At 53.6% G+C, this 23211-nt stretch overlaps 2 protein-coding genes across 5 annotated transcripts; both read right to left on the bottom strand.

Moving 5' to 3' along the window:
* Positions 1–1254: 1254 nt before the first annotated feature.
* DNAJB2 (DnaJ heat shock protein family (Hsp40) member B2) lies at positions 1255–8660 on the bottom strand. 4 transcript variants are annotated; one of them, XM_072813130.1, is made up of 11 exons: positions 8506–8658; positions 8214–8313; positions 7469–7578; positions 6055–6108; positions 5766–5888; positions 4957–5049; positions 4621–4723; positions 4375–4445; positions 3315–3521; positions 2398–2424; positions 1255–2189 (listed from the first exon to the last, which is right to left on the bottom strand). In XM_072813130.1, the coding sequence occupies exons 2-10, from the start codon at positions 8276–8278 to the stop codon at positions 2402–2404; spliced, it is 849 nt and encodes a 282-aa protein (XP_072669231.1). In that variant the 5' UTR covers positions 8279–8313; positions 8506–8658; the 3' UTR covers positions 1255–2189; positions 2398–2401. The 4 variants fall into 4 exon arrangements, 3 of the variants coding, with proteins under 3 accessions (XP_072669231.1, XP_072669233.1, XP_072669232.1); XR_012025000.1 differs by having other exon boundaries at positions 2398–3521; positions 8506–8660; XM_072813132.1 differs by lacking the exon at positions 4957–5049 and having other exon boundaries at positions 8506–8660.
* Positions 8661–16419: 7759 nt separating this feature from the next.
* On the bottom strand, positions 16420–22843 carry LOC140625662 (tubulin alpha-1B chain-like). Its single transcript, XM_072813127.1, has 4 exons — positions 22826–22843; positions 19110–19332; positions 18241–18389; positions 16420–17448 (listed from the first exon to the last, which is right to left on the bottom strand). The coding sequence occupies exons 1-4, from the start codon at positions 22826–22828 to the stop codon at positions 16468–16470; spliced, it is 1356 nt and encodes a 451-aa protein (XP_072669228.1). The 5' UTR covers positions 22829–22843; the 3' UTR covers positions 16420–16467.
* Between the last annotated feature and the right edge of the window lie 368 nt (positions 22844–23211).

Genomic DNA, 23211 nt, shown 5'->3' on the forward strand with positions numbered 1-23211 from the left:
CCCCCTCTCAGTTCTTGACCAGTTGCTTCGTGCCCTTCAGCCTCAGGCTAATGGACCTCATGCAGGCGAGGTGCCTGGCACCCCTCAAGCAAAACTAGCTGGACTCCAACAGCAGCTTGTAGACCAGGCCTGTGAGACATCACAACAGGCATCCATCCACCTGGGGGCAGGGGGCGCTTTCTCCCCCTCCCCCAATTCCCCCCAGAGGGGCCCTCACCTGCATGTCAGGAGGCTTCCCTGGACAAAAATGGTGGATGTAGAAACAAGGCAAAAAGAGCCTTGGGCCTGGAGCTGCCTGGGACTACTTAACCTTGCCAAGGCTGTGCCCTCACATGAAAAATGGGGAGGTACCATCTGCCCTGCACAGGGAGCAAAGGGACCTGTGAGCAGATCACAGGCCCCCCTACACCTCACATGTGTTCTGCTGAGGCTCAGCGCCAGGTGTTTGACATCACAAAGCCTAAAAGTGGGCAAAAGAGTCATTTTACAAACTGCCAGCAGGGTCTTTCAAGGTAGAGGCTTGAAATGCCTTTCAGGGCAGGCTGCTTCCTTGCTTTGAGAAAAATACAATACAAGCCCTCTGGCTGTTGAAGAGGAAGCCATGCGCTTCTCCTGGAATGGCAGAGTGTCGCTGGGGAGCCACAGGGCTCTGCTTGATGATGGAAAGTTGCCTGTCGGGGCTCAGCGGCTGTCTCCGAAGGTGTCTGCAGAGAAGGGGGGGGGGGTCCCCTGGCATTTTCCTCCCCAGGTACTGGTGAGTTTGGGGCCTGCACTCTGGGCAGGGTGGACTTGGACCACTGCACGTGGGAAAGGCAGGCCTCGGAGACAGGCCGCCGGCCTTGGGAGGGGCTCATTTATGGGCTTGAGGAGTTTTTACAAGTTCTCACCATGCATTCCCTACTTCCAGGAATTCCCATGCTTGTAGTCGAGGCATAACTTCATCTGGTCTGGTCCTAGCTGTGTGACAGAGTAGTGAACGGTGGGTCCCTGCTAAGGGGAACAACTGCTGCCTGGGGAAAGCCACCATGGGGCCACAAGACATGTGTGTGGGCAGAACTGGAGCATTTCTCCGGATTCAACGATGTACTTGGGAGGGCAGCCTGGTCAAAGGGGGAACTTCTGCTGTCATCTGGAAAGGCTTGTGACCGCCAGGTGTTTGGGCAATGGGGGGTGGATGCTGCCCACTGGTCCCGTAGGGTCCCTCTGGGGCCACCCTGGAAAGGAAGAACACAGGGACACGGCACACCACCAAGCTCTCGAAACAGCTTTATTGACTTCCAGTGTTTCTCTCTCGGACTGAGCTCAGCCCAGCTGGCTTTGATAGGTCTCTGAGATGCAACGTCACAGGGCTAGCACCACCCTGGCTCCACCACTCCCCTCCCCGGCCACGGGGCTCCCCAGGCAGGGAGGAGGAGAGGCAGCTCACTTGTGGTGTTGGAGAAAAAGAATGGGCAGCAGGGTCAGAGGCCAAAGAAGCCATACAAGCAGCAACATGCCTGGAGCACCCATCACACACCAATCCCGACCACGCGTGTGCGTGCGTGTTCTTGCCCACACACACACAGACACACACAGACACACTCTCTCACACTGGCCGCCTCCCCTTCCAAGCTCTCTGCCTGCCCACGCCCGATCCCATCCATCCCACGGGGCAGTCCTCGGATCCCAGGACTGCCCACAGGATGAGAGCCTCCCAGATGGCACAGGGCTCTGATCTGTACGCTCTAAGCCTGGCGCTACCAACAGGTGTCAGGGGAACCGAAGCTTGGTCCACTACCCCTTCATCCACATTATTGCCACCCCTGCCACAGTCAAATCAGATGACAAGATGTCCCCAGTTCACAGCGAATGACAAGTCAACCGGGGCTGGAACTACATGTCCCAAGATGCACAGCTCCACAACCACGCATCGCTTCCCCTAACATGATCTATCAGAAATGAGGCAGGGTGTGTTGCATTCTGGGACTTGTAGTCCCCAAGAGACAGCACCAAACACCCAGGGAAGAGTTCACAGGCTAAGACTACAGATGCCTCCCACCCGGCCCCCACCCACCACCCAGGCCCAGCTCTACGCTCAGCATAGGTGAGGGAGAGGAATGGAGGGTCCCCTCCCAGCGCACGGGGGAGGGCGCTGTCCTGTTGGAACTGTGCAGCGGCTCTGGATCCCGGCCATCCAGCTCAGAACACATCTGAGGAGAGAGCGGGGGCGGGGTGACAGGAGAGAGGGTCAGCAGCAAGCCGTGGAGGACAGAGCCGAGCATGCAGACCTGGGCAGCCCTGTGGCCTCTCCCTGAGCCCTGATGCATGGTGAAATAGTACGGGGTACAGCCCCCTCCTAGGCCTCCCTCCTGGGGCACCCTGACCTTAGCCCACCTCTCCAGGGATAGCCGGCCTCACCTGCCTAGTCCCGAGGCCTGGGGCAGGCTGAGGCAGCAAGAGGAAGGGAGGAGGAGTGGGCTCCGGTTCCGTATCTGGATGAGAGGCGCCCGCCCCACCCAGCTAGCCTCCCCAGAAGACCTTATGGCCCTACCGGCCACAGCATCTTCCTGGTCACACTGAGGCTTTCTTGGGGAAAGAAGAAGGGAGTCCTAGCCAGATGGCAGTGAAAGCAAGCGATGCGGCCCGCGGGGAAGTGCAGAGAGAAGAGAGCGAGGGAGGAGCAGCAGCACCAGAAGGAAAGCAACAGAGACACGTCAGAGCTCAACGCTGCACAGAAACCAGGGTGGGGCATCTGCAGCTAGACGGGAGCACAGGAGACTCCCTGGTGTAGCTGCGGATCCGGCTCAGAGAACCCCAGGCCAAGTCCTCCTTCCTTGACGTCATCAGCAACACAGGTGGCAGACCTGGGCACAGAAGGCCCGACCCAAGCCACTAATGCCCTTGAGAAACTCCCCATCTGGCAGGAGTGCCTGCCTCCTGGCTCCTGGGAGGCCCTCCCACGGCCCGAGGCTCCCCACCCTGGGCCTCACCAGGGACCTATCAACTGTGGGCTGAGCAGAGCGATCCCGAGTCCGCACTGGAGTGCAAGTGGACATGGGAGGTGCATCTATGGGGGGGTGCTGAGCGGAGGAAGAGCTCCTGCAACTCAGGCCCTGCCCCTCTGCTCCCGACAGCGAGCAGGACCCCCGGTCGCCCCGAATCAGGGTGGTTCGGGCCTGCTGATCAGAGAATGAGGCAGCGAGAGGCCTTCTCCTCTGGGGATGGGCTGGATTTGGCCGCATCCCCCCTTGCAGCCTCAGGGGTCCCCCCCAGGCCGGGCTCTTGGTCCTGGGCCTTGGGCCGCCCCTGCCTTCGACGCTGCGCCCCCCGCCCACCTGCCGGTTTCTTCCCAGCCGCCTCCATCTCTGACAGGCTGTAGGCCATGGCGAGCTGCAGGTCCTCGTCATCCTCGGAGAGATCGCTGTCAGAGGGGTGGGAGGCAGGAGTCTGCCGAACCTGCGTGCCCCCGGACCTGGAGGTGACAGACTGTTGCTGCTCACGACGGCTCAGCTCCAAGCCCAGCGCCAGGTCATCTGGGACACCTGCAGGAATCACGGCCCCCATGAAGCCCTCCAACTAGGCCAGGGGAGTCCTGCCAGGCTGCCTCATGCATGGCAACTCTGAGCACTTACAGCCCCCCCTTTGGAATTGGCATGCACGCACTCTGGCACCGAGCGTGGTGGTCATGCGCGTGGGCAGGTACCGAGCTCCAGCAGGGATGAAGCTGTCTCCTTGGGCAAGCTACTCAACCTCCCTAGCCCACCCTTTCCTCATCTATAAAAGGGAAACAGTGAGAGAACCTATGTTGTCAGATTGTTCTAATAACCAAAGACGGCCCAGGAAACGCACTAGGCGCGCAGCATTCCCAGAGCCGGCAGGCACGGGAGGGACACCATGCTGAGCATGCCCTACAAAGGGATGCTGTGGGAAGAGTTCCGCCCCTGGAGTCCTGCATCCTGGGTGTCACTCCCAGCTTTACAAACCTTACTAAGCAGGACCAGGCCTTGAGCCTCATGCTACCTAGGAGTTAGGGCCATTTGATGATGCAGAGGTTCAGTCTCCTCACGTGAAAAATAGGGCAAATACCAACAGCCCCACTTCCCCCACCCGTTTCCATACAGAGCTCACGTTCTGTGCACAAGTGCTTTCAGAACAGTCAAGTGCTCTGCAAACACCAGGCACCCACTGATGAAGATGGTGATTAGCTGGCCCTCGGAGACTCCTCACTTCCCTGCCCCAGCCCCCCTCCCTGGCATCCTTGCCTCTGATTCTGCAGTGGGGCCGGTGGCTGCCACTCCTTCCCTGCCCCAAAGGAGTTCAGAGAGGAACAGTGTGGAGGGGGCTTCAGGGGCTGGGGCTTCCTGCCAGGGACCAGGGCACACAGCCACTCCTCACCATTGATTGTGACTGACTTCAGCTGTCCATCTTCTTCCACTTCCACCCGTTCCTGCCCGTTCTCCATGATTCTGCAGGGGACGGCATGGTTCACTCATGGAACACGAATCCTGCAGGTGCCTGTCCATGCCCTGGGATGCCGCAGAGACCGAGACAGACTCCGCCCACAAGGAGCTGTATGCAGCGCCCCCTCCCCACCTCCCCCCTGCACCCCTACACCTGGAATGAGCCCAGAGGAGCCCTCACCTGCGTGTCGTGATGCGGTGTCCTTGGACAAAGGTGGTGGATGTAGAAACAGAGCGAAAAGCACCAGCCCCAGGACTGAAGGAGAAAGAGGAGGAGGAGAAATCTGGAACGGAGACAAAGGAGGAGGCAGAGAAGTTGTCAGAGGGAGGCTGGACCCAGCATGCTGCAGTTACAATGCGCCCAGGAACCTCTGTGGCATCTCCCTGCAGAGCTGCCCCAAGGCAGGGCTCCAGATACTCAGGAGAGAACATTTGGAACAGGAGAGAACATTTGGAACTCTGGGTCCTGGGTTCCAGGACCCAGAGCTTCCAAAAAACGTAAAGGGACAGCACATACCAGAGTGCCCAGGAAAGGAGGAAGAGAAGGTGAAGAAGGGGCCCGAGGGTCGGGAACCCCGGCTCTGAAGCTCTGAGAAGGGGCCCAGGTCATCTGCAACAAGCAAGCAGAATAACAATCTAGTAAAGAGACCTGTCCCCCCACCAAAATGTGTGAACCCTGCCTTTCAGTCTAGAAGTATAACCTGCTAAGCATTTCCAATTTTTTTCTTCTTTTTTGACTGTGGACTTGTTTCTGAAGTTTTGTTTTGTTTTGTTAATATTACATATGAAAACGATCACTGGTAAATTCTGTCCAGGGTACCCAATGAAGGGGGGGGGAAAGGGAAGACGGCTAGCTCCTTCAGCATATGCCTACCCTGCTACGAGGCCCGACTCCCCCGTTGGCTGGGGGAATCCAAGCACACTGAGAGTACCTTTGTGTTCTCACCTGTACATGGGGAGAACCCTACCCACAAACATGTGTATGTGTATGAACTCACAGAGTTCATAGTAATCACCACAAACATGGTATCGGTCATTTATGACGCCACTGTGATTGTCACATGGCACTCTGAGTCTTGCTTTCACGGCTCCTATTGTGCAGGCCTAACAATGTACCATTGTTGCTGTCATTGAACAAGGCAAGTCTCTACGGGTTCGGGCCTGTGTCAGGTTCTGTCCCCACTGTCCCCGGATCCACCCCAGCAAAATCTTCTGTCTGTGGAATTCTGCTGCCCTCTCAGCCTTCTGTCTCAGGGGATCCAGGCTGATGGAGAGCAGGCCTGGAGCAGGAGTCCAGCCAGTCGGAGGCGTCCTGAGCCCACTCACCAAAGAGCTCCGCGAAAGGGTCTCCACTCCCAAAGAACTCCCGGAAAACCTCCTCGGGGCTGCGGAAGGTGAAGGTGAAGCCGGGCCCACCGCCACCAGGTTCTGCCCGGGATGGGCCAGTTCCTGGAAGAGGGACAGGATGAAGAGGGGGCTCAGGGCACACATCCTGCCCTGAGCCGCACACCCCACCAAAGGCACGCCTCCAGAGAGCATCTGTTGCCCTAATCTGCCCTCCCCCTCTCTTCCGTGACCCACTTTTATCCCCAGGCCCTGCCGCCATTCCACCTACCTGCCCCAGTCAGCCCTTCCCGGCCATAACGGTCGTAGATTTCCCGCTTATGCTCTGGAAAAAGAGACCAGATCATTTCTCCCTCCCACTGGGATGATGGCCTCCCCTTCCAGGCTAGGACCCTCAGAGGACTGCCCAGTGACTGATGCTAGGGGGACAGCAGGGTGCACATGGGGCACCGGCTATAGGTTTTAGCAGCGCCAGCTCTTCGCACAGTGGCTCCCTCTCATCTGTAGAATGGACACAACAACAGCACCAACCACACAGGATCATTGCAAGAATTAAGTAAGACAATCCACGTGCACTGCTTAGCAGTGTCTGATAACACATTGTGTTCAATAAATATCTGCTAATTATTACCATGGTATCAATCAGGGCTCAGCCTAAATATCACCGCCTCTAATGTGGGTCAAAGGTCAAGGTCAGAGGCCCTCTGTGACCACCAGAACAAAATCTGGTGCCTCTTATTTCCTATCAACATCACCCTGTACCTTCCTTCAGAATACTCCTAAGTATTTCCTTGGTTAATGGTGGTCTTCCTGGACTAAAATGTAATAAACCCATCATGACAAGGACAGTGTCTGCTTGTCCTCCATTGCTCTCCAGTACCCAGCAAGGGCCCAGCACCATAAACACTCAATGAATATTTTCTGAATGAATGAATAAAAAGAGACCTGGAGGGACATCTGAGTGGCTCAGTTGGTTAAGCAGCCGACTCTTGATTTCTGCTCAGGTCATGATCTCAGGGTCGTGAGCTCAATGCCCCAGTTGAGCTCTGCGCTCAGCCCGGGGTCTACTTCAGATTCTTTCCCCTTTTTTTCCCTCCCCTTTGCTCCTCCCCCTGCTTGCTCTTTCTCTCTCAAATAAGTAAAATCTTTAAAAAAACAAAACAAAACAAAAAGCAGACCCAGGATTTATATTCCAGCTGTGTGACCTTGAGCAAATTACTTTACCTCTCTCAGCCTCAGTTTCCTTGCCTGTAAAGTGAGGATGACAAATCCTGCCTCATAGGATGACTGTGAGGATTTCTGCAGATTATACCCACCAATGCTTGGCACAGAGAAGGCTCAGCACATGTAGGTTATGCGCCCTGCTGCCATCCCCTTGTCAAGACCCATGCTGCAACTACCATACCAGATCCGGGGGAGCAGACACTGAGCATGGGGGATTAGGGGAAGAATAAAAGGCTGCTTTGCACATAATAGGTGCTTGCTTGAATTGCAGCAAAAAAAAAAAAAAAAGTCCCAGAGTCCCCTGTTGGAGGAGGCACTGAAATCCCAGGCTGGAAACAACAGGCCTGGAGGAGACAGGAGGTAGCAGCTTGGCTTTGTTTGGGAAGGAGGAGGATAGGGCATGAAATGGGGGGGCGGGGAGGGGGGTGTAGGTGCTGCCCTGCCTTGCCCTCAGCCCTTACTGTCTGACAGCACTTCATATGCCTCGGCCACCTCCTTGAACTTCCTCTCAGCAAATTCTTTATTATCCGGGTTCTTGTCCGGGTGCCACTGAAGGGCCTTCCGGCGATATCTGCAAAAAGTAGGTTCAGAGGAGTGGGTCAGAGGACAAAAGCAAGCACCTCCCACCATGAAACGGAATGACCCATTTGCCTATTAGCCTGCCACTGTCCTCTCCTCGCTCAGCTCCCCATCCACCCTAGCTGCCAGGGCTGCCTCTGCGGCGTGTGTTAATGGGGTTCCTGTCTCTTCCCTCTGCAGCCAGTGCTAGGACTCCTTGCAGTAGCAGAGGACTATGGAAGCATGAGAAAGCCCCAGCCCTAACCCCCCGACCCCCACCCCTGGAGTTCGCTGGGGCTTAAGTTGGAAATACGTGTGGCCATGGAGCGTACCCGGCACTGGTCCCTCCTGGTCACAGGCCCTGGACATTTTTGCAGGCGTCCCGAGAAAGCCCACCCCTGGGCTGGGGATGGGAGTGAAGGGGAAGGGGCATCCACCGAGAAGGACCCACAGTGCAGCTCTCTGCAGGGCTTCGCGCTAAGGACTCGCCCCTGCTCCTCCAGGAGTCTTCTTCCTCCCTATAGAGGGAGCCCCCCATCCTTTCGAAGGACCCAGTTCCCTGGGCCGGCCAGGCCTCCGAAGGGCCCCGTGGGGGGGGGCTGGGGTGCGGGGGCGACAGGCTTCCTGACGCGCGGTGCAGGCACTTACGCCTTCTTGATGTCGTCAGCGGACGCACTTCGCGGCACGTCTAGGATGTCGTAGTAGGATGCCATGGCAACTCGTCACAGCCAGACGGGCCTCGCCGGGGCTGCAGGACGGGACGCGGCGTCAGGCGAAGGCCAGGGCCCCCCGCCCCCCGAGAGGCGGCCCGCCGTGCCGAGGCCCCCCGCAGGCCGGGCCCCGCGATCTCGGCGCCCAGGCCCCGGGGCGCCCCGTCAGCCCCGGCCTCCAGCGGCCCGGCCGGGGCCCCCCCAGCCCGCCCCGGGCCCCCCGCCCGCACCTCCTCCGCCGCCGGGGCGCCCCGCCCCTGCCCCCCGCCGGAACCGTCTGGCACCGGCCGCGCGGCTCGCGGCTGCTGCGGAGGACGCCGGGCCCGGCTGTGCGCGCCGGCCTGCGTCAGCGGCGCCGAAACTACCAGAGCCCGCGGCGGCCCGGCGGCCTGGGCCCGGGGGCGGGGCTGCGGCCGCCGCGCGGGCTGCCGGGAGGCGGGGGCGGGGCCGGCTATTTTGGGCTCGCGCCGCGGCGACGTCATCCCCGGACGGGCGGGGGCGGGCTCGGCGGCGCTCAGGGGCCCGCAGCCCGCGGTGCCTCGGCCGCTCTCCCGGGCGCGGGCTGGGCGGTGGGCGATCGGCGCAGGGCGATGCATGGCCGCGCGGACTCACGGAGCCCCCCGGCCTGAAGCCTCCGCCTCACACCTCCGCTCCCGCACCGGGTCCCGACAACAGGCCGCCCGACTCCCCGACGAGGTCAGACCCGCCGGCCCGCGCCGCGCCGAGCTGCGAGTCAGCCCTTACTTGTCTGATTCTTCCTTTGACGGACGTTCGCCTCCCGCTTGAGACAGTGAATTCCACGGGACAGACATTGTGTCCCCCCCACCACCTTTTTTTTTTTTTTTTTTTTTGCACAAGAGTATGTGGGGCAGTTGTAGGGTTCAGGAATAGCCTTTGGATGATTAAATAACGAACAGGTTGGAACCTCTTGTTGACAGTTTTGACACATCGCGGGGAGGTGGGGTTAAAGGATAAAACGAAAACAGGAAAAGGAAGTCCCCCAGATGGAAGGTTTTGTGGTTTTTGTGGTTGTGTTCCTCGCAGAGGGATCCCAAATAGACCTCGTCCATCTCAAAATGACTCCTGGGTTCAGGCCTCGTGGGAGAGTTAGAGAACTTTCCAGAATTGGCTCCTGCTTGATACCATCCAGGCTAAACCACAAGTATTAATTGAACGTATTCTACATAGTAGATGCAGGCAGGATGTGAAAAGAATATGATCTAGTCCCTGGTCCATAGAGCTCCGACTTGATAAGATAACAGCCCAACAATATAGTCCACTGGGAAATCCCAAGGTTTTAAAAACAGACAGAACTGGGTCTGCAACCTGGCACTGTTGCGAGACTTGGCAAAACCTCTGAGGACTCAGTTTTTCCTACCTAAATACAGGTAAATGCCTAGGGCTGTTTGAAAGTCAGATAAGGTGTGCTACACACTATGTCTGGGTCTTAGTACATATCCTCTCCATGAGCGTGATTGGCCCAGGCAGTCATGCCTATGTGAGTCCAGAAGAGTGTTTTTCTGGCTGGGTGACCCAGAAATGCTTCACCAAAGATTGAGCCACACATGAGGAAAGAAGGAAGTGTGCATTTGTCCACTTTCCCTGGCTGCCCACAGTCGGAGACTTCCGCCTGTTTGGGCAATTCCCATTGTGTAGGCCTTGCTGGGAGGCAGGCCACCACCTGTCACAAAGCCCTGACACTTGCTGTCCCAGACATCTCAGCTCCGGAGGTACAGGCAAAAGCCATACGTCCTGCCAATTGAAAGCTCCAACTGGGACTTTGAATGTGGAGCAAGCCACAGAAAAATTGAGAATTCTGGAGTGGTTGTGACATGGGAGCCAGCAGTGGCCTCTAGTGTGTGGAGGAAGAAATGTCAGTGCCTGGTGGGGAGGGAGCCTCATTGCAGCTCCTTGTTCTGTAGGGAACCCCCTTCTTTTAGGCAGACTGTCCTGTGCCCTGACCTTGACTAGGATGCCTAATGCTCAGCTTCCCTTGGTCCCTATCTGTTTGTGGAGCCTCACTTGGCATCCCTCGTATTAATTCTGTGTGCAACCCAGTGTCTCTAATTTGTGCATGTATGTGTGTGTATTGGAGTGGGGGTGGGGGAGTGTCTTTTTTGTTTTAATTTGCCAGAGCTAATTTTTGCTGTTTACAAGAGCCCTGACTGGCCTTGGTATAAGAGGAAGAAATAGGGTAGATCACTCCAAAATTTTCCAAATCTCTTTCTCCTTACTTCTCTTATCTCAACAGACATTTGTCTAGCATCTACGGTGTATGTGGTATTATATTAAGAATTAGGAATACAAAGGGGTTTAAGTTCCAGCCCTTGTACTCAAAGAGATAAAAATCTAGTTGGGACATTGACAAGTGACACCTGAAGGAAATGATATCGAGCCATCTAGCAAACCAAGGGTTAATTTCCTTTGTTCGCAAGGAAAGACAAAGAAAGAAAGCAGTTTTTTAAATGGCCAAAAGGTGGGGATCCCTGGGTGGCGCAGCGGTTTGGCGCCTGCCTTTGGCCCAGGGCATGATCCTGGAGACCCGGGATTGAATCCCACATCTGGCTCCCAGGTGCATGGAGCCTGCCTCTCCCTCTGCCTGTGTCTCTGCCTCTCTCTCTCTCTCTCTCTGTGTGATTATCATAAATAATAAAAAAAAGACCATTAAAAAAAATAAATGGCCAAAAGGCTCAGACAAGACAGTTCACAGAAGAGAAAATGCTGACTTTTAGACATATGAAAAGATGCTTGATAACAAGAGAATTATAAAGGAAAGCTGCAATAAAATGCTTTGTTTCACTTATCAGATGATTGACAAAGATCAACAAGTTGTATACACTGTATGGGCAAGGCCCCAGGCATAGGCGTGCTAGCACACTGGTAGTAGGAGAGCAGCATGGGGCATGTCAGAGTTAAAGGTGCATAGTCTTTGACCCAGCAGTTCTGATCCTAAGAGTTTATCATTGAACGTATGTGCAAAGAAGTATGTACAAGGGTTCCAGAATTTGTTTCCAAAGCAAAGGATTGGAAACCTAAATACTCATTAATAGTAGACTGGTTAGGGGCACCTGGGTGGCTGGTTAAGCATCTGCCCTTTGGCTTAGATCCTGATCCCAGAGTCCTGGGATGGAGCAGGGAGCCTGCTTCTCTCTCTCCCTCTGCCCCCCCCCCCCACTTGTGCTCATTCACACTCTTTCTCTCTCAAATAAATGTTTTTAAAAATAGTGGACTGGTTAAATAAGCAATGATACACTATGCAATGGAATAATACATTGTTACCAACAAGAATGAGGTATATCTATATGTACTGATAGGGACAGTCTTCAAGATTTCTTGTTAGGGATCCCTGGGTGGCGCAGCGGTTTGGCGCCTGCCTTTAGCCCAGGGCGCGATCCTGGAGACCCGGGATCGAATCCCACGTCGGGCTCCCGGTGCATGGAGCCTGCTTCTCCCTCTGCCTGTGTCTCTGCCTCTCTCTCTCTCTCTGTGACTATCATAAATAAATAAAAAATTAAAAAAAAGATTTCTTGTTAAATGAAAAAACGAGGGTAAGATAAAATGTATCTAAACATGTGTGCCCACCTTATGGATGGTTTCAGTTACCCGAGGTGGACCACAGTCTGGAAAATGGTGATCCTCCTTCTTGTATCATCAGAAAGTCAGTAGTAGCCAAGCACCATATCACAATACCTCCACCTCACTTTATCTGATCACGTAGGTATTTCAGCATCTTCTATTGTCGTAAGGAGAGGAGTACGACATGAGATATTTTGAGAGAGACCACATTCACATAACTTTTGTCACGGTATATTATTAGACTCGTTTTATTTTATTTTTTAAAAGATTTTTTTATTCATGAGAGACACAGAGAGAGAGGGAGAGAAAGAGAGAGAGAGAGAGAGAGAGAGAGAGGCAGAGACACAGGCAGAGAAGCAGGCTCCATGCAGGGAGCCCGACATGGGACTCGATCCCAGGTCTTCAGGATCAGGCCCTGGGCTGAAGGTGGCGCTAAACCGCTGAGCCACCGGGCTGCCCTGTTTTATTTTATTATTAGTTATTGTTAATCTCTGGGCCTGATTTACAAGTTAAACTTTATCATAGGGATGCATGTATAGCAAAAAACATGGTATATATGGGTTCTGGTACCATCCATGGTTTCAGGCATCCATTGGAGTCTTGAACATATCCCCCATGGATCAAGGGAGACTACTGTATACACATTAATATATATGTAGATGTCTCTGGAAGGAAACACTAACAAATTAATAGTGGAGGCTGTCAAGAGGGGAACAAAAGAAGGGGACTTATTTTCACTTACAAACTTCTTTTTGCTCTTTGTAAACCTTTGTACCTTTTCCATTTGGAAGCATGTTCACATAGTAACTGTTCAATATATATATATATATATATATATATATATATATATATATATATAATCATATATAATCATAACATAACATATATATATATATGATTTTTTAAAACTGTAGTTGAAGAAATACTGGCAAGAAGCTGAGCGCCACAAGGTAGTTCATGCCAAGTTCCAAATGAGTGTTAGACAGTAAGGTGCTGGGCGAATCTAGAAGGGGGAGCTTTCCAGGGCGGATGGTTCTGGGTGGCTGTGACCTAAGCTGGAAGGAATGGCAACATTGAGACAAGCAGGGGGAGGCAGCGTTCCAGAAGGAGGGAATGGTGAGAACGTAGCTTTGGAGACAGGCATGTTCTTGACACCCCAGAGATGAAGGAATAAATGTGTTGGGTGGAATCCACTTTGGGAATATGTCTCTTGTGTCTGCCTACAGGAGGTAATTGTACCCTGGTTTTAGAAGCATCGGGGATGAAAGCGCCCTGCACTGAGGGAGTCCCCGGGAGCCAGGCTGGGTGGTGCTCCTGGCTGTCCCGTGGAGGTCTGGGTTGCCACCTCCCACGCCCACACCCACACCCACACCCACACCCACACCCAGTCCAACTTAGGCCTGCCAGTGCCTGCCAGCAGACTTACTAGCTGGGAGGCCTGGAAGGGTCTGAGAGGAGATAATGTGGGATATGAGGCAGAGCTGATGAAAAGGAAAGAACCAGCTCATGCTGTTTCAACTGCCCAGGGCAGGTGGGCTGGTGCAATAGATGGAGGGATGCCTGGCCCCCTCTCTGCTGCCCAGCCACCCTGGCTGGTTAAAGACCTCACATCCTGCTGGGCTTTTCCAAGCCCTTATCTCACCTCCTATGAGATGTTGGGGCTGGGGGCCCTTTCCAGAGGGCATGGAGAGCCCCCAAACCTGGCCCCAAAGATGCTTCTGCCCTGGTTCAGCCCCAGAGGCTGTGTCTCTGCCCCACCTAGTGCCCTCCACCGCAGCGCCTAGGCAAAGGAGCGTCAAGCGTCACCCCCTCCTTGCCTTTGAGGTGCCTGAGTCACTGTCTGGGCATTAGAGATCTGGCAGGTTCTGAGCCGCGTCTGGAGGCGTGCCTGGAACTGCTGTGGCGGGAGTGGGGAGGGCAGCTGAGGGAGGGGAGGACAGCACCATAAGCTTCTGTCCAGGCTGACCTGGGTTTGAATCCCAACTCCTCCATTTGTAATTGAATAACCTTGAGCAGGTGCCATAACTTCTCTGAACCTCAGTCTCCACGTCTGTAGGATAGGCATTCACTTAGCAAGTCTATTCAATGACCATTCAACACATATGTTGCCTAATATGTTCACCCAGCAACATTCTAGGTGCTGAGAATAGAGTAAGCCTTGTTTTCCTGAGGCTTCCAGTCCAGTGTGTGTAACTGTATTTACCTCAGGATTTTTTTTTTAATTTTTATTTATTTACTTATGATAGTCACAGAGAGAGAGAGAGAGAGGCAGAGACACAGGCAGAGGGAGAAGCAGGCTCCATGCATCGGGAGCCTGATATGGGATTCGATCCCGGGTCTCCAGGATCACGCCCTGGGCCAAAGGCAGGCGCCAAACCGCTGCGCCACCCAGGGATCCCTACCTCAGGATTTTTTTTAAGATTTTATTTGAGAGAGAGAGAGAGAGCATGAGCAGCAGGAAGGGGGAGAGGGAGGAGAAGCAGACCCCCTCCTGAGCAGGGATCCCCAATGTGCGACTTGACCCCAGGACCCTGGATCATGACCTGAACCCAAGGCAGATGCTTAAACAATTGAGCCACCCAAGGCTCCCCCACCTCAGGATTAAACAAGGTAATATGGGTACAGGGCCGAGTACATAGTAGGGACTCAATAAATGACAATGTTTCTTGGGATGTGAAGGGCTCCCAAAATGACCCATCTTGACTTCCCAAGTTTGAAACCAGGTGAGAGAGAGAAAGACCCAGGAGTCAGAGATTTGAAAGTCAAGCCCTTTGATGAGGGAGAAAAGTGGATGTGAGGGTATAGCTGAGCTCCTCAGCCAAAATGGGCTTCTAAATACTGCCACTGAGTTAAATTACTCCCGCGCCAGCACCACCACACACGCGTACACACAAAACCACAGGCGTCTCTCTCCTCAGGACAGAGCTGCCCCCGTAAGCTTACACCGTCATAGAGGAGTGGAGAACACTTGCTCTCCCTGGGCAAATAATTGCAAAGTGGAAGGAGCAGGCTGCTGTGCTGGGCCTGCCCACTTTCTTCCCTAAACCCCCCACCATCTGTTGCTTTCATCCCATCCTCTGCTTACTACAGAGTTATTATCTGGATAAGACAGGGATAGGTGATGCTACCGGGAGTCACTCCGTTTCCGGTTTGGTTTGAGACAGGCCCTGAATGCTAGACCTGGTGTGGGTATGCGTTTGCTCCGAGCTCCAACCCCCCACCTTCCCAGCCCGCTCTGTCTCTCACTTGCTGCACCCCCTTGTAGCTAGGCCCCCTTGCCAACTAGCTCCTGCCTAGGTTCAGACAGTGGGAGCCACCAGCCAGAGATTGAGGGTGCAAGGAAGGAGAAGCCAGGGTCTTTCTCCCCCTCTCTCTAAATCAGGGGGCACCTCTGGTTTAGTGGTTGTGTCACCTCCGTGGCTCTGGATCTGCCAAATATCCCTCCCTCCTTGGTTCCTCCTGCCACCTCTGAGCAGCTCCACTGCGGCTCCAGCTCCCACCCGGCATCTCAGCTCCAATGCTCTGGCATCACCAGAGCTTGGCTCCTCCAGCCGTAGGGTTGCTAGCAGCATCCTGGTGTTGCTGACCTTTCGGATGCCTTCCCAGCATCCAGTCTGAGGAAAGGGGAAGCTGCAGAAAGGACAGATCTGAGGGAAACACTAAGCATTGAATCTCTTTGGTGGGAGGCAGGGATTGCCCTAGTTTCAATTATTCTAATGGTTAAATCATCCCTCCAGCCACCAGAGGCTACAGAAAATCCATATATAAGGATTTTAGGGCCAGCCGTCTGGTTGGAGGTGGGGGCTTGGAGCTGTGCTTGCATAGCCTGAGGCATGGAATTGAAATAAAGGTCACTTGTCTGTTATCAAAAAGTGGGACTATCGATGGAGATCACAGGGAGGTCAGCCCCCACCCCAGCTGTTTCCCCATTGTTGCTGCCACTGGGCCACCGTTCTGCCTTAATGCCAGCTTCTGGACTCTCGATACCCAAACCTCCTGCCTGAAGGAGACAAACCTGTGATCTGTGGGACGGGACTAGTGAGCACCAGCTCTGTCTAAGGCACACTGCACACCCTCCTGGCCTCACTAGACTCTCCTTGCAGCGCTGTGTGGCTGGGACCAACGTCACCCATGTCCTGCCCCAGGGCTTCCCTGTGGGCACTGCCTCCTGAGTGTGTGCCACCCAGAAGGGCAGGGGCGTTCGTGCTTCATGGGGGGAAGGCTTAACCAATGGAGGAATGGGGCCAGTGCATACATTTCCCCACCCTCCCGTCCTCTGCTGCCCCTTCACCCAAGAGCTGATCCCGAGATGCCATTTATTCTTCTCCGGGGTAAATTCTGTCTCCTTCTCTGCTTTAACCTCCTTGATCCCCATTGTGCTTCTTTTTCTTTTTTTTCTTTCTTTCTTTTTTTTTCCCCATTGTGCTTCTTGGAACTTCACTCTTTCCTAAAATCTGGAACCAGATCTGGTTTCTGGGGAACCCAGGTTAAGATCCCAGCCTTCCTATCTCTCTTGAAGCAGAAAGCCCTGCTCTGCAGATTTTCCCAAGAGCAAAAGACACTTGCCAGACGGTAAGGCCACGGCACTTTATTTAGGACAGGCACATGGGGTTCCCCTAGTATTCATCTCCCTCCTCTTCTCCCTCCCCCTCCACGCTATCCATGCCCACCTCCTCGTAATCCTTCTCCAGGGCAGCCATATCCTCCCGGGCCTCAGAGAACTCCCCCTCCTCCATGCCCTCGCCCACGTACCAGTGCACAAAGGCCCTCTTGGCATACATCAGGTCGAACTTGTGATCCAGGCGGGCCCAGGCCTCGGCGATGGCGGTCGTGTTGCTCAGCATGCACACGGCGCGCTGCACCTTGGCCAGGTCGCCCCCGGGCACCACGGTGGGTGGCTGGTAGTTGATCCCCACCTTGAAGCCCGTGGGGCACCAGTCCACAAACTGAATACTGCGCTTGGTCTTGATGGCGGCGATGGCGGCGTTGACGTCCTTGGGCACCACGTCGCCCCGGTACAGCAGGCAGCAGGCCATGTACTTGCCGTGGCGGGGATCGCACTTCACCATCTGGTTGGCGGGCTCGAAGCAGGCGTTGGTGATCTCCGCCACCGACAGCTGCTCGTGGTAGGCCTTCTCCGCGGAGATGACCGGCGCGTACGTGGCCAGCGGGAAGTGGATGCGAGGGTAGGGCACCAGGTTGGTCTGGAACTCCGTCAGGTCCACGTTGAGGGCCCCGTCGAAGCGCAGGGAAGCTGTGATGGAGGAGACGATTTGGCTGATGAGCCGGTTGAGGTTGGTGTAGGTGGGGCGCTCGATGTCCAGGTTGCGGCGGCAGATGTCGTAGATGGCCTCGTTGTCCACCATGAAGGCACAGTCCGAGTGCTCCAGGGTGGTGTGGGTGGTCAGGATGGAGTTGTAGGGCTCCACCACGGCTGTGGACACCTGGGGGGCGGGGTAGATGGAGAACTCCAGCTTGGACTTCTTGCCGTAGTCAACCGAGAGCCGCTCCATCAGGAGTGAGGTGAAGCCCGAGCCGGTGCCCCCTCCGAAGCTGTGGAAGATGAGGAACCCTTGGAGTCCTGTGCACTGGTCAGCCTAGAAAGTAGACGGTGAAATGTGGGATATGAGGCAGAGCTGATGAAAAGGAAAGAACCAGCTCGTGCTGTTTCAAATTCCCCAAACATTTCTTTCATTGAATCCTTGGAAGATTTTTTTCCAAGAGCACAAAACAGATCCTCATAGGGAGGGCCCACTCTCTCTCCTCTTGTTCCTCTTCCTCTCTAAACCCACCTGAGGTCTCTAAAACAGGTCTCTAGAATCTCATGACATAGTCACTTTTGTCACCATAACTTGCCAACCCCACCCAGCTCCATACCTGTTTACCCCTGATTTAATTTCACATGTTTCTGGAGGGCTTCCGTACTGAGATCAACAACCCAGGAACCTGATCCCCCATCCTCAGTGGAGGCCAACTTTGATCATAGAGCCCTGGGTCAGGATTATTTGGATCCCTGCTTTTCATTGGGATTTCTGCCAGATCCCTGCAATTCCTATTTTAGGAATGCGTAAGGACCTCCATAGCTTGGCCAGGCAGCCCATGGTCATGTTTGCCCTGGTGGCCATTCTGCCAGGCCTCAGGCTAGTTGCTATAGGAGGTAAAGAGGACACCCAGCTCCAGGCTAGAGCTTATACCTCCCCTGATCAATGTGTAGGGCCCCTCCTCACTGGTCCTGATCCTACATCTTTAAAACTCATCCAAAAATAAAATAAAACTCATCCAGGAGGCTCTCCCAAGGGCTAAAGCTGCTCTTCCTACATAGTGTCCAGATCTCTTCACTACAGGAATCCAGATTCCTCTTTCCCCAGCCCTCAGCCACCACCACTCACCAGCTTCCGAATTCGGTCCAGTACCAGGTCGATGAGCTCCTTTCCAATGGTGTAGTGACCTCGGGCGTAGTTATTGGCAGCATCTTCCTTGCCAGTGATGAGCTGCTCTGGGTGGAAGAGCTGGCGGTACGTGCCTGTCCGAACCTCATCTGCAATGGGCAGAGTTGTTTTTTTTTTTTTAATTTTTTATTTATTTATGATAGTCACACACACACACACACACACACACACACACACACAGAGAGAAGCAGGCTCCATGCACCGGGAGCCCGACGTGGGATTCGATTCTGGGTCTCCAGGATCGCGCCCTGGGCCAAAGGCAGGCGCTAAACCACTGCGCCACCCAGGGATCCCAATGGGCAGAGTTTTAAACGCCTCCCTGCCCTTGCAGCCTGGCTCCCCAGGTTACCCAGAAGGGGTGGGGTCACCTGGCCCCAGGTCCTACCCTAGGGGAGCCCCATTCGGGCTGATGCTATTGCCCTTGACTCTTAGTATTCTTGGACAAACAAGAAATGGATATGGAGCAACCCTGAGACTTTGGAGCTGAGTGGCAGCAGATCTATGTTTGTTTGTTTTTAAGATTTTATATTTATTCATGAGAGACAAAGAGAAAGAGGCAGAGACATAGACATAGGGAGAAGCAGGCGCCATGCAGGGAGCCCGATGTGGGACCCGATCCCCAGACCAGGATCACGCCCTGAGCTGAAGGCAGGCGCTCAACCACTGAGCCACCCGGGTGTCCCAGATCTGTGGTTTAATGGGCTGCCACACATGGGAACTACAAATTCTAGTGCTCTAGTTATGGAGAACGGCTTGCTGTGGTACCTGGGACAAGGTGACACATGTGGCAGAGACTGAGCATCACTCACCAATCACAGTGGGCTCCAGATCCACAAACACCGCCCGGGGCACATGTTTCCCAGCCCCAGTTTCACTAAAGAAGGTGTTGAAGGAGTCGTCCCCTCCACCGATGGTCTTGTCACTGGGCATCTGTCCATCGGGTTGGATCCCATGTTCCAGACAGTAGAGCTCCCAGCAGGCATTGCCAATTTGCACACCGGCCTGCCCCACATGGACTGAAATGCACTCACGCTGAGCAGGCAAAGTGCAGAGAACACTCTTAGCAGAGAGGAGACTGCCGTGCCTGGTCACGGTTCCTGCCTGTAATCCTTTCCTGAGTGGCTCTCTGGCTGAGGCCAAAGGTTCCTGCCCAACTTGCCCCCTCTCCTGTGTCTAAGCATTGACTGGTGGCCTCGGAGGTCCACAGGCAGTGGCTCCAGGGGGCTGGGCCCAAACTGTCAGGAAGCAGATGTGGGCAGTTCTAAGATTATAGTTTTGCTCAGTGACTAAGCGTCTTAAGGAGCGTTGAAGGGGTCAGATGAGTCTGGCAGAGCATGATAGTCAATCCACCCGTGTTCAGAAAAAAAAAATTAAGGGCCATTGGCGAGAAAAGTAAGATCCAAGGCAGGTTTCAGGGATCAGAGGCAAGGGAGAGGTTTTGAAAGCAGGAATATCTCTAGATTCGTGCTACAGCTTAGAAATGCCAGCAAGGAAGGGAAGAGTGGACCTGGAATGGAGGGGGATATGCTGTTTTTTCCCCTCTTGGGTGTGCATAATTCTGCAGTGGAGTGGAGTGGGGCTGAGTAGATGGTCTTCCTCACATGATTCAAGGCTGGTGTCAAAGAATGCTTGGCCCCTAAAGCAGGACAGGCATAAACTGCTTGGTCCCAGAAATCAGAAAGGTCAATGCTTTCTCCTGGGGAGCCCCATGAGAATCAAGAAGGTTGGACTTCTGGCTTCATCAAATATTTTGAGGCTCTGCTATGCTCCTGACACTGTGTTGACACTGGGGATACATGGCACCTAATGCATGGTCCCTGGCTTCAGGTGGCTCACTGTGGGGGGCCAGGAGAGTTTCACACATTAACAGGTGTGTGACAGTGTGGTAGGTGGGGTACCAGACTCTGCCTCCTTGCTCTCCTTGAGAACTAATTACCACAGGCCTTAAAAACAAAATGAGCATATCCATCAGGTTTCCCCAAGCTTTAACGCTTAACCATGTGGAGGATGTGGAGAAATGGGATCCCTTAAATAGTTGGTAGAAGCCTAAATTGATTATCTCTTTTGGAGAAAAATTTGGCAATATCTAGGAAAGCTGATGATTTTCTTGCTCTAGAGAAGTTCTCACACAGGTAAACAAGAATAGGTGCAAGAACAGTCACAGCACCATAGCAACGGAAGCCAATTAAATGTCCTTCCACAGGAGAAAATGGATGAGGAATGATTCAGAAGTAGAAATGGATGAGTTACAAGAAAGAATCTTACCAGAAAGTTCTTACCAGAAAAACACAAAAGCAAATTAAGGAAGAATCATACCATATGATACCATTTATAAAAATCTTTAACTCGTAAAACAATGTTGTGCGTCATTTACAGATAAATTTATATTTTACTACATAATCTTGTAGTGTGTATATTACAAAAATAAAGCAAGAGAAAATATTAACACTAAATTTGGAACAATGGCTCTCTCTATAGAAGAGGGAGGTGAATGCAGTTGGAGAGAGATTCTATTTCTTAAGCTGGGTAGCAGGTGTTTATTATATTGTTCTTTACACTTTCCTGCCTGGAATATTTCATAATTTTTTTAAAAGATTTTATTTATTTATTCATGAGAGACACAAAGGGGGGGGGCAGAGACACAGGCAGAGAGAGAAGCAGGCTCCATGCAGGAAGCCCGACGTGGGATTTGATCTCAGGTCCCCAGAATCACGCTGTGGGCTGAAGGCAGAGCTAAACCGCTGAACCACCTGGGCTGCCCATATTTCATAATTTTTAACGAGGATACTTTCTCCATAAATTTAACACTTGACTGACTTTTTAAAAATGTGACACAAGGGCCTTGATTTGGATTTTGAGATGACTGGGATTAAATCATGCATCGTTGTTACTTCTCTACTTGCCTTGGGCAAGAGCGTTAACCCCTCTGTGGGCCTCCCAACATCCCATGAACTGGGGCAATAATAAGAGCCCCCCCCCCACAGAATTCTTAGGAGGATTTTTTTTAAAAGATATTATTTATTTATTCATGAGAAACACACACACACACACACACAGAGGCAGAGACACAGGCAGAGGGAGAAGCAGGCTCCATGCAGGGAGCCCGATGTGGGACTGGATCCCTGGTCCCCAGGATCAGGCCCTGGGCTAAAGGCAGCGCTAAACCTCTGAGCCACCCGGGCTGCCCTCCTAGGGGGATTAAATGAAGAAATGCCTACAAGTTGCCTGGCTCACTGTATGACACAAACTGGGTGCACCATACATGTTGGGTCGCCTTCCCAACTCCCATCCCCCAACCTCTGCGGTCATTAAAAAGAGAAGGTAATGAGTTAAGCTGGGGATGTTTAGGGACAAAAGGATTCCAGAAATCCCCCTATCTCACAGGGAGGACTAACAGGGCTTACCAATCCACTGACAGCCCAGCACCGGCTGTTGTAACCAAGCCCGCCCAGGCTCTGTCTACAAAGCCAGACACCATCTTGGCCCCTGTGACTGCTGCAGGCCCACACAAGGTGTCTCTGACCTCTTGGGTATACTTGAGATGCTAGAAATGATACCCCTTACTGTGGGGCAACAGGTGCAGGGCAAAGAACTCAACCCCTGGAATCACATAGATTTAAGGTCAAGTGCCCATCCCCCTATGACCTCAGACAAGTTATTTCTCTTCAGCGTCTCTAGTGCCCTTTTCTTGAATGTAGAAATAGTATGATCTTGTACCTGTTGGGCTTTGTCATTATGCCACTTAGTTCCCCTGTGCTAAGCATTAATTAGGGACCCTATGCTAAGCACTCCACCTGTTATCCCATTTCATCTTCGTGACAACCCTATAAGTGGGTACTTTCATGCCACCATTTTGCACATGAGGAAACTGACCCTCAGAGAGATTAAGCAATGAGCTCAAGGTCATGAGTAAACCAGTGACATTCAGAGTGAGAACAGCTTGGCTCCAGCCATGTTCTTCACAGCTCTTCTATCCCTCCTGATGGGGAGCCTGGCAAAAGATACCAAATGAGCCCCACACACAGCCAGCTTTCAATAAGCAGGAGCACCTTCCCTTTCCCTCCCCTTCCTCCTCACTCTCTCTGTTGAAATAAGGGATCAGATCAGACACATCAGCTGGGCAGGGTGGTAAGGATGTGTCCCTACAGCTGGGAGGTGAGATGAGAAGCCAACAGTAAATCTGCTGTGGGGCCAGGTTTGTAAAGTGCCAGCACTTCCTGCTCCAGTCCTGCTGAGTCTATACGCCCTACCCCTAAATTCAGAGCCCCTCAGCAGCCCTGCTCCTGAGCAGAGGCTCAGACCCACGTCCTGGTTCCCATAACCCTGTCCTCCACCTCTGCATGCATTCTCACATACCTATACACTTGGGGAGCCACACTCACATCTGGAAGTCTTTCCTTCTCCCCACCTCACCTGGCCACACACCAGCCCCGGGAACACTTGGACTCCCCAAGGGTCCTTCACACCACCCACCTAGGGCCACTAGGATCCTCGCTTGCAGGCCCAAGCCCCCAACCCTGCTTACCATGCTGCTTCACTTGGGGCTGGCTAGGATTGTCTGTCTATCTGTCTGTCTGCTGTTTGATGAGAGGCAGATATGGGTCTGTGAGAGACCCACTGGCCTCCTTATACTCTGCAGCCGGCTATCAGCTGGGAAAATGTTGTTAGAAACAGCCCCAGGAGGGCAGGCTTGTTGACTTGGTTACCAAGTGCTGGGCCTGGGCTCAAACAGGGCAGCAAGGTGGGGTGGGTAGAGGAGGGGCTCCGCTGCTCACCCCACACAGGTACCCAGGCCCCTGGGTACACAGTGTCTGCTCCTCAGTCCCATTTCCTGGTGGTTCAGCAGTCTCTAGCAGGTGGGAGAGGATTCAGACATCAAACCCCCTGTGCTCCAGCTGCAAGGCCAGCCCT

The sequence above is a fragment of the Canis lupus genome, chromosome 36 (assembly GCF_048164855.1).
Source record: "Canis lupus baileyi chromosome 36, mCanLup2.hap1, whole genome shotgun sequence".
Lineage (NCBI taxonomy): Eukaryota > Metazoa > Chordata > Mammalia > Carnivora > Canidae > Canis > Canis lupus.

What these genes read in the sequence shown, in the direction of transcription:
- DNAJB2 (XM_072813130.1), bottom strand. Translation starts at nt 8,278, where the DNA reads ATGGCATCCTACTACGACATCCTAGACGTGCCGCGAAGTGCGTCCGCT. An exon ending in GGAAGGGCTGACTGGGGCAG is followed by an intron (nt 5,889 to 6,054) that starts GTAGGTGGAATG and finishes TCCCTCTTCCAG; the next exon opens with GAACTGGCCCATCCCGGGCA. An exon ending in CCCTTTCGCGGAGCTCTTTG is followed by an intron (nt 5,050 to 5,765) that starts GTGAGTGGGCTC and finishes TGCTTGTTGCAG; the next exon opens with ATGACCTGGGCCCCTTCTCA.
- LOC140625662 (XM_072813127.1), bottom strand. An exon ending in TCTGGAGCCCACTGTGATTG is followed by an intron (nt 18,390 to 19,109) that starts GTGAGTGATGCT and finishes TGCCCATTGCAG; the next exon opens with ATGAGGTTCGGACAGGCACG. An exon ending in TGGACCGAATTCGGAAGCTG is followed by an intron (nt 17,449 to 18,240) that starts GTGAGTGGTGGT and finishes TCTACTTTCTAG; the next exon opens with GCTGACCAGTGCACAGGACT.